The 10906-nt window shown below is 31.1% G+C and overlaps 1 protein-coding gene across 1 annotated transcript; it reads right to left on the bottom strand.

Annotated features, from left to right (window-relative positions):
• Nucleotides 1–694: 694 nt before the first annotated feature.
• LOC139887972 (triacylglycerol lipase 2-like) lies at nucleotides 695–3911 on the bottom strand. Its single transcript, XM_071871013.1, has 9 exons — nucleotides 3741–3911; nucleotides 2806–2913; nucleotides 2583–2723; nucleotides 1870–1980; nucleotides 1646–1789; nucleotides 1529–1569; nucleotides 1323–1402; nucleotides 1148–1243; nucleotides 695–1014 (listed from the first exon to the last, which is right to left on the bottom strand). The coding sequence occupies exons 1-9, from the start codon at nucleotides 3909–3911 to the stop codon at nucleotides 695–697; spliced, it is 1212 nt and encodes a 403-aa protein (XP_071727114.1).
• Between the last annotated feature and the right edge of the window lie 6995 nt (nucleotides 3912–10906).

The raw sequence follows: 10906 nt of genomic DNA, 5'->3' as shown, positions 1-10906 counted from the left end.
AAGTTAAACGACTTTTGTAAAACGAGTCCAAAATTCGGTGGAATAAAATATTGCAAAATCTTGCAAATATTTGATTCCCTTTTACGTTTCTAAAGTCGTATTTCTCAAATACTTTAGGGGTATGTTATGTAACTTATAATTAATAATTTATATATGTCGCTTTTATGTGAATAGTAAATTAATTAATTTCGTTCCATTTACTATTCATATGAATAGTAAATGAATTAATTTCGATTTACTACTTTGTTACTTGAGTAATATATATGCATCATATATATATTTTATTTGACGTCTCGGTGTATATGTGTGTGACCCCGAAGACTCAAATGAATTTGGCCATATAGTTATATGTTGTACCTTGCACATTAATCCTTCAGGGTCAGGGGTTCAAGCATGATCATCGAAAGAAAACTGGATAAGCTTTTCTGATCTATTTAGAGATCTATGGGGAAAAGGGTAAATTTTACTCATATGTAAGTGGCCTAACCATGTTATAAGTGGTAACCATTTTTGACTTTTTTGCAGTCTTTCCAAGATATGCTACTAATGAGTTTTGATCATGAGACTTCTTGTGAATATATCAACTCCTAATCATTACTCTATCTTAAAATTGTTCACTTATATATCATATACAAATATTACTCATCTATAATCTATATATTAAAATTATCAAATTATATCACTAACAACAATCCTAATGAAGCATGAAGAAAGCCATTACATGATCATAGACAACATCTTTAGCATTTACTCCAAAAATAAAATCAGCATGTGCATAATCTTTCCTGAATTGTACAACTAGATTATTTGGGTCATGATGCTTGAAGATATCAAGTAACGTCTTGACATCTGCCGCGTCAGAAAGCTCGTCCGCCCCTCCATAGCTCAAGTACATTGGGAAGTCTCGAGGTATGCTTCCCATGTCATAAATTAGAGGTGTGGACTGCCCGTAATGTTTTTGGTTATCATCCGCATTACCATAATCGTACATTGTTATAGTCCCACTTCTGATCACTGCACAAATTTTCAACCAATATATATAATCAAATCTTAAATCGTATTTCGTAATATATATGAGTTGAAAGAAAAGGTAACTCGACGTGCATTGTGTTGTGTTTTAAAGTATTCATGGGAAAAAATGTTTTACTTTGAGCGAGATGGATCATGTTCTTAGTCGATGTAGACTGCGGTTCATGTTCAAGAAACTTATCTGTCATGGAAGAGTTCACACAACAGTTTTGCCCTACATTCATTACAAAACTCAACTTTTTATCATGCATGTTGCTTTAACATAATATATGTATATCTAATCGTTTAAATACCCGTAAATGAGGTCATCAAGTTACTACAATCGTTGTCTGGCATATGGCAAATAACACTCATAAGATCAGCAACAGCTTTCCTACATAATTTGATAAGCACATTTATTTTAGTATTGTTAATGTGTTACGGGGTATAATACATTCTGATGTGCTTACAAGATTATGAAATGAAATGTTTAATTTTAGATGTGATAGGTGTATCTTACCCTCTTGGTGCAAATTCATGTAGGCCTAACCAGTATAAGTCCTGTTATAACAGAAACCGTCATTAGTTGTTATTTTTAAGATTTTGATATTGAGGGGTGATACGAATGATTATTTACTTCGCCTAGAAAAGCGTCGGCACCAGCTCTTGCGAGAGTTGACGACATTCGTCCTAAATACGCAATTGGGCTGAGCAACACAGCTGATCTCAACAAGCTCAATGTCTGGTCTTTTGAAAATGCTGAAAAAGCTATCAAGGTTCCCTAATAGATGATCATATCTTAGATTAAGACACAATTAATGATAGAAATAACCACTTAACGTCTTAACGTGACTTAATTACCAAGGAATGACCAACATAGTGTAAGTTTTGGCCCGTTTTATTGTGCACAAATTGGATTGAAGCCGGAAGATCAAAGGCTACCAGTTCATCCCACGACCATTCCCAATATGCCTGCAACACAAAATACATTGTTTTACACCAAACATTTATGGTAACATTTTAAAAGACGACAAAAAATCCATTTCAGTGTCAGACTTTTCGAGTTTTTCTTTTTACCAACCCATCCCCGAGACATGTCGTCAGAGGGTCTTCAACAATAATTTACTAATTTTCTTTTCACTTTTCTGTCTTGGCAGCAAACATGATAATATTTCCCGCCAATTATACCGAAGACATCTCGTCGAGGATGCTGACCATTTTTTATTTTCCCTTTTTCTGGGCGGCAAACATTAAAATATTTCCAGCCAACTATTACTGACATGTCGTCGGCATAGACCAATTTTCTTTTTAATGAATATAATTTAATTGGTTATTTTGAAAAAAGAAATTAAGTATTCATAATTTTGGTTTTATTCTACAAATTAACCGTATTAAATGTTATAAAAACTAGGCGTCGGATAAAACATTTCGCGACGAAGCTTGTCCAACGACATATTAGCGACGACATGTCATTCGTAAAGACTTTCCCCGAGGACTTGTCGTTGCAAAATGTTGTGTGAGTAAAAGGCTCCTTTGTTGTAATGACATGACATGACATTATAAAGAAAATAGACCGGATCGCTAGGACTGAGCGACGTATGGGAGCGACTATAGTTAGTTCCACGTGTGTTTGCTATCCACACATCAAACCCGTTATCTGCCAAAATAAACCCAAGTGATTCATTCGGAGAGTTCAAAACCCATGTCCCGCCATCCTGTGAAATATAGAAATATCAATTTCACACATGTTGTATGTAACCATACTGGTTATAATTAACGTTTAGATCGCTAGTTTACCATAAGCAACCCATGTTGTAACAACACTGGTGGCTTGTTCGCCTTTTTACCATCTCGTCCTGCTGGAATCCGTTGCATGCTGAGTATGTAACCATCTTTTGTTGTTACCTAATCCAATATAAAAACACAAAACACACATTATCTACCTTAATTTCCAAACACAACTAGTTTATATCACAAGAACGCACAATTAGTTATTTAATAAAATGATTCAATTTGAACGTATAAACAAAAAGTGTTGCATGATGGTCAAAGGCAAAATGTTTTTTAGCACGATAAAATTTGGATGACAATGAACACGCAAACTTTAATTTGGTATTCCTTTGGTACCAATTTTAAGATTTGAAAGTTTTTATTTCTTAAATTTGGCTATAAATAACTTTTTCGTGTAATAAATCATTTGATTAAATTTATATGAATAAACTTTTTTTTTTTTTTTGAAATGCAAACTCACACACACTTTACACGAATATTTACAATAAACCACGAAATATGTCCACGACGGGACTTGAACCCTCAACCTCTTGGTTAAAAGGACTACCACAATACCGCCAGGCCAATGGCCCTCTTGGTTAAAAGGCCACGGGACTTGAATAAACTAAATTTTATATGTACTTTCATTTGATATAACTTTCATCAAATATTATACTCCGTATAACGCAATAAATTATTTAAAATTAAATTTAAGAAATAAAGACTCTTAAAGTTAAAACATGACTATTAATTTGGAACGAGTGAAGTATCTTTTTCCATTAAATTGAACCATTTTATTTACATTGAATAATAATAAAAATTATGTTATTTTGTTTAAACACTGAACAACTTTCTAACTTTTTTCCCCTCAAGGTTTTAATAGAATCTTTAGTAGAAACACTGAAAACCAATATCGCCACTCCTTGTGATAAAAGAGTGAACAGTGAATACATTATACATACCGTGTGTTCTTCGCATGTGTAGCCTTGTGTCTCGATCAGTAAGCTACATATACCAACCTCACTAACCGAGTCATGTTGTTTGTTGAATAAATTCAGGTTACGAAGAGCTCTAGATATCGAGAATAAGCAAAATATAAGAACAACGAATGAAATAGCACTTGTATAAGCCATAGTTAAGTTTGTTGTTCTTAGCACGCCATTGAATCAGATTTCATCTTATATAGCAATGACATTGATATAAGGACAAATTATATATATAGCATAGTTTAAAACATGGGTCCAAGGTTGTTGGACAATTTCTTTAACCTTAACCTTGTGTCTGCATACTATATTTCGTTGCAACAACGGTTCCTATCATATCATAGTGACTTCTAAAATGGTGTTCATCTCGAAGGTCTAGAAGAAGGTGTTAATATGACATACTGTACTAATTATCATAATGGTGTATATGGTTTTATAAGAGTTACTCAAAGTCTAGAGGGACAATTTAATTTCAGATATTTTTCTAATGACGGCAGAAATTAAAAGGGATATCATTAAGAAGTAAATTTATGCATGAAGTAGTTTTACACTTTGTTGGTTGAGACTAGTTATTTTCAAATAGTGAGTAGTTATTCTCAATGTACAAAGTATGCATGTTCGATTTAATAAAGATAATTTTTAGGTTATCATTGAAAAAATAGCTTAATATAAAATGTTTCTAAATGATAAACCTTAAAACCATCGTTATTGTACATAAAATACTTGTAAATATTAATAATCGTCACATAAAAGTCAAATGTAACTGCTATGTATTACGGATAAAAGTTAGTTTTGAAGCTTATGTTATTATCTCTCTTACTTTCATGTATATATATATATATATATATATATATATATATATATATATATATATATACTAGTTCAGTGACCCGTGAAAACACGGGTTTAGTATTATTAACATTTCAACAACTTTTATGGATAAGGAAATCTGTTGCCATTAACCACACTTATTTACAACAATTGATTAAAGAAATCGTACACAACTAAAAGTACTTGACACATCTTCAATTTCTCATCAAACATTATTCCATAAAGTATATGATAGAGTGGAAGTTGCGTGTAAAAATCCTTCTCTTATATGCGCAATATATCTCATGCCTCGATTCAAAGCGTCTGCCTATTGTAGGTTGTAGTTTACCTGAAGCTGAAATATGATCATTAAGGAGAGTCAAAAGACTACATCCACATATGAAAACTGTATTAGAGAAACCTTGTTCAAATACACGAAGTTCAACATAATATAATACATCAATGTTTTTGCAACTATTAAAAACAACAACATTCAAAACTTGATAAGAATTACAATCAAACACCATAGTCTCAAATTACTTAACAATAACTGACAAAAGCAAAACAATCTTGCAAGTTCATCACTTCTCAATCTTCAACTTTGTCTGGAATTTCAAAAGAAATAATACGGTCAACATGTTGAGTTGGTAACTTATCAGTAGATTTCAATTTAAAAAACAGAAGAATGTGTGCGTGAGGAAGACCACGATTTTGAACTCCAATTGTGTAAACAACTGCAATGAAGATCAAAGTGTCTAATAATTAAAATTACAATTAAGATATAAAAGAGTAATTTTATTTAGTGAATATACACTCACTTAATATCAAGAAAGGGACTGGAGATACCTGATTCAACTACACTCCACTCCACTACAGAATAGAGTAAAATATTAACGCAAATGTACAACATATAAGATGCATATTTATAGACATTTATTATTTAGCTAAAAATGGGTGTTAGATTACTTCGCATCTTGTACATCCAAAGTCATTTTTCCCCCTATTTCACCTCCTTCACATCCATCTTTCATTTTATTGTACACGTCCAGATCAGTGCAATGTTGAACAACCCCAATAATATCTATAGAAAATGAGTTCAAAAGATACATCTAAGCACATTAACGACCATACGCATCACCATTATATGTATATGTATAAATATGGAAAGTAATCGAATACAAATTATATTTAAGAATGTATCAGTACCAACGGGTAAATGTTCATCTTGACCATGGAGAGAAATCTCAGAAAATGGAAAAAAAAATTGAAACCGTTAACAGGGACATTCCAGCTTAAACATCTTATGATATTTGTACCACGCAAGAAGGTTAATTTGTACTTATGCTGGGTCATGGGATATTTCAGCTTCTTATTGTCACCCACAATAAACTTGCTTAACATGACCACATCACCTTTTTCCAGAACCGATTCAAAGTTGTGCATTAAACCATGCTTCACGGTAGCATGAATCTTATCACTCTACAAAAGCAACATACATAAGATTAATTATTATAAATCAATAATAAAGTTATGAGATATGTGCATCTTTTAAACATGAAAATCAGTATGAAAAATACCTTTTCATCCATTAGTATCATCTCAACATTATAGTAAGTTTTCCACACACTTAGGAGCTTAACCTTAAGCTTCCATGAATCTTTGATAGTATCAAGATCTTCAATGAAATTGTAAGATTCGTTAGCTATTGAGATTATGATATTACTGTATCTGTATGTGTTGTAATGTTTTGGTAGTTGAGTGAAGTTCAAGTTGGAGAGTGGGTCACTATATATAGAGGGATAATGACTAAATAGGGTTTGAGTTGTTTTCCTTGTGGGACGATTTTTTTAGTTAAATGTAATTAAATGCATATTTTTTGGAAACGAAAATAATATCACGCCATTATGCATGTTGATATTGGAAAAAGAAAACTGCTATTCAATGATGACATATATTGGGTACCTAAAAGTTGGCGTGTGAATTGAAGTAAAAGTACATTCAAATTCAAATTTATTGGTGCATGTTCATAATTCAGTTGATCATATCTTTTAATCCGTTCATCGAAATTATTCGATATCTAAATGAAAAGTTATTGATTTTTCGCCAGCTTTCCAAAAACATGTATATCATATACCTTTTACCAGTAATATATGTATTTACTTCGTGATTCATCATAACTGTTTAACGACAAAATTTAGCATACAAGCATGCATAAATATATATACTCGAGCACTAGACATGGATACACAATTAATGTATAAAAGATAAAATATGAGTGCTTACGTATCAATATTGAGATTCAATATTGTAGAAAAGTACGTAGACGCAACAGAGATGATAAACACTAGATTTGATTCACAAATATACCCTCGAACATTACCCATAACCTCCTTGACAATAACTCATAATTTCCTTAGATCTATCCCGCTCAAAAACCTATTTTGAAGGTGACACGCTCATAACCTCGTCGTAGTATTTTAGGTATATATACTACTAATAATAATATTATAATAAGATTAATAATAATAATAATATTAATCTTAATAATAATAATAATAATAATAATAATAATAATATAAAAAATAATAATACAGAGGAATGAATCGAGCTTTTATAGTATGTGGCCTGCTACAGTACCTCATGCGATCGCATGAGTTTTCAGTGTTTTTGCCATGCGATCGCATGACCGCCCTATCCTGTTTTTGTTTGCTAGTTCGTCGATATCAAATAGTGTTTTACTGTAGCAAATAGTGTACTGTAGCAAATAGTGTTTATTGTAGCAAATCACTGCAGCAAAGTCGTTTTCACTGTAGCACTGTAGCATAATATGATTTCACTGTAGCAAATAGTGTTTTACTGTAGCAAATAATGTTTTACGGTAGGAAAGTCATTTTACTGTAGCAAATAGTGTTTTACTGTAGGAAAGTCGTTTTTACTTGTACATATATATATATATATATATATATACATACATATAATTGTTCATGAATCGTCGAGAGCAGTCAAATGTAATTTAATACATGAAACAGTTCTAAATTTTTAAGATTCAACTTCATAGACTTTGCTTATCGTGTCGGAAACATTAAATCATTTAAAGATAAAGTTTAAATTTGGTCAGAAATTTCCGGGTCATCACATTAACCTTAAGCTTCCATGAATCTTTGATAGTATCAAGATCTTCAATGAAATTGTAAGATTCGTTAGCTATTGAGATTATGATATTACTGTATCTGTATGTGTTGTAATGTTTTGGTAGTTGAGTGAAGTTCAAGTTGGAGAGTGGGTCACTATATATAGAGGGATAATGACTAAATAGGGTTTGAGTTGTTTTCCTTGTGGGACGATTTTTTTAGTTAAATGTAATTAAATGCATATTTTTTGGAAACGAAAATAATATCACGCCATTATGCATGTTGATATTGGAAAAAGAAAACTGCTATTCAATGATGACATATATTGGGTACCTAAAAGTTGGCGTGTGAATTGAAGTAAAAGTACATTCAAATTCAAATTTGTTGGTATTTTAGTGACATAAAAAATTGTTCCAATAATAATTAATTTAATTTAATTGTATTTTAATTAGTGGTTAAGAGTTAAAAATTGTAAATTAATAATTAATAATAATAAGAGGTGAAGTGCTTATCTCCAATTGCTCGTTCCTATATTTGTATTTTGAAAAGATAAAGTTCTAAAAATATATTCAAAAGTATTGGATTTTTGTTGGTTTAAAAAAAAAAATAGATTAAGGAAATTCGTTCCAAAGTATTTGCTTATTCAAAAAAATAGATTAAGATAAAGTTCTAAAAATATATTCAAAAGTATGTGCTTATCTCCAAATACTTATCTCCAACTGCTCGTAAGAATAGATTTGCATTTTGGAAAGATGGCTATCTGACTTCTTCTAATATTATGGAAATTCGTTTGATTAAAAATAAAAAAAATAGATTATGGATTATGATAAATTAAATCTGTTTGGTGGTTTCCAAGGGATAGTTGGCGTGCAATATTGGAAGGAAATTTATGTTTGTTATTTAATTATAGATTATATGGTAAAATTTACATTTAAAATTAAATACTTCAAAATATGACATCATCAATGACATCCTATAATTGTGTTAAAGCACATGGTACAACATCTTAAAGCATGTGATTGCATCACCCTAAACTCCTTTTTTATAGAGAAGAATATATATACCATTCGGGGGGAAGCGGGGGGAAGCAAAAAAAAAAAAAATTCATTTTTTTTGAATTTTTTTTTTTTCGGCATCAAGATCACACGAAAATATGAACATTTAGAAGAGACACTTCGTGATGAATGTTATTATTTAGGCGGGAAAACGATCGACAAAAATAACATTCAAGATAATATTGTTCGTGAAGAATATGAAGGTTTTTTTTCCATGTTTTGTGAAGTAAAATTTAGCCCGATTTAGAGTTTAGGGTTTAGGGTTTAGGGTTTAGCGCTTGGTGTTTTGGGTTTATTCCATAAACCCAAAACACCAAACCCTAAACCCTAAACCCTAAACTCTAAACCGTTCGTGTTAAAAACTCAATCTAAATCCTAAATCTAAACCCTAAACCCTAAATTTCTAAACCCTAATATCTAAACCCTATAAACCCTAATATCTAAACCCTAATATCTAAACCCCAATAGCTAAAACCTCAACATACGCTCGAAAAACACGATAATTGTTATATATTACTTCTTCGAGCGTTTTCCCGCCAAAATAAAAATATTTATCACAAAGTGTCTCTACTAAATGTTCATATTTTCATCTCATCTATAATGTTCGTGAACAAAGTTTTTTCAAAAAACAAAAGAAAAAAAAAGTTTTTGCTTCCCCCCGCTTCCCCCCGATTGGTTACTTCCCTCTTGATCCTACCACTATATATATATATATATATATATATATATATATATATATATATATATATATATATATATATATATATATATATATATATATATATATATATATATATATATATATATATATATATATATATGGACAGAATCAATGGGGAAGTAACCAATCTGGGGGAAGCGGGGGGAAGCAATTTTTTTTTTTTCATTTTTTTAAAAAACTTTGTTCACGAACATTATAGGTTGGATGAAAGTATGAACATTTAGAAGAAACACTTCGTGATGAATGTTATCATTTTGGCGGGAAAACGATCTACAAAAATAACATTCAAGATAATATTGTTCGTGAAGAATGTTAACGTTTTTTTTCATGTTTTGTGAAGTAAAATTTAGCCCGATTTAGAGTTTAGGGTTTAGGATTTAGGGTTTGGTGTTTTGGGTTTATTCCATAAACCCAAAACACCAAACCCTAAACCCTAAACTCTAAACCCTAAACTCTAAACCGTTCGTGTTAAAAACTCAATCTAAATCCTAAATCTAAACCCTATATCTAAACCCTAAACCCTAAATTTCTAAACCCTATTATCTAAACCCTATAAACCCTAAAATCTAAACCCTAATATCTAAACCCTAATGAAATGACCCGTTCTTATTGATTAAAAACGTTCCATATTAATTGATTTCGTTGCGAGGTTTTGACCTCTATATGAGACGTTTTTCAAAGACTGCATTCATTTTTAAAACAAACCATAACCTTTATTTCATAAATAAAGGTTTAAAAAGCTTTACATAGATTATCAAATAATGATAATCTAAAATATCCTGTTTACACACGACCATTACATAATGGTTTACAATACAAATATGTTATATCGAAATCAGTTTCTTGAATGCAGTTTTTACACAATATCATACAAACATGGACTCCAAATCTTGTCCTTATTTTAGTATGCAACAGCGGAAGCTCTTAATATTCACCTGAGAATAAACATGCTTTAAACGTCAACAAAAATGTTGGTGAGTTATAGGTTTAACCTATATATATCAAATCGTAACAATAGACCACAAGATTTCATATTTCAATACACATCCCATACATATAGATAAAAATCATTCATATGGTGAACACCTGGTAACCGACATTAACAAGATGCATATATAAGAATATCCCCATCATTCCGGGACACCCTTCGGATATGATATAAATTTCGAAGTACTAAAGCATCCGGTACTTTGGATGGGGTTTGTTAGGCCCAATAGATCTATCTTTAGGATTCGCGTCAATTAGGGTGTCTGTTCCCTAATTCTTAGATTACCAGACTTAATAAAAAGGGGCATATTCGATTTCGATAATTCAACCATAGAATGTAGTTTCAAGTACTTGTGTCTATTTTGTAAATCATTTATAAAACCTGCATGTATTCTCATCCCAAAAATATTAGATTTTAAAAGTGGGACTATAACTCACTTT

The sequence above is a fragment of the Rutidosis leptorrhynchoides genome, chromosome 2, assembly GCF_046630445.1.
Source record: "Rutidosis leptorrhynchoides isolate AG116_Rl617_1_P2 chromosome 2, CSIRO_AGI_Rlap_v1, whole genome shotgun sequence".
Lineage (NCBI taxonomy): Eukaryota > Viridiplantae > Streptophyta > Magnoliopsida > Asterales > Asteraceae > Rutidosis > Rutidosis leptorrhynchoides.
This window is presented reverse-complemented; position numbering and strand designations above follow the sequence as displayed.

Coding starts and splice junctions, on each gene's coding strand:
- LOC139887972 (XM_071871013.1), bottom strand. CDS start 3,911: ATGGCTTATACAAGTGCTATTTCATTCGTTGTTCTTATATTTTGCTTA. Junction 1,570..1,645: donor CCGACGCTTTTCTAGGCGAA/GTAAATAATCAT, acceptor CTGTTATAACAG/GACTTATACTGGTTAGGCCT. Junction 1,015..1,147: donor CATGATCCATCTCGCTCAAA/GTAAAACATTTT, acceptor AAATTTGTGCAG/TGATCAGAAGTGGGACTATA.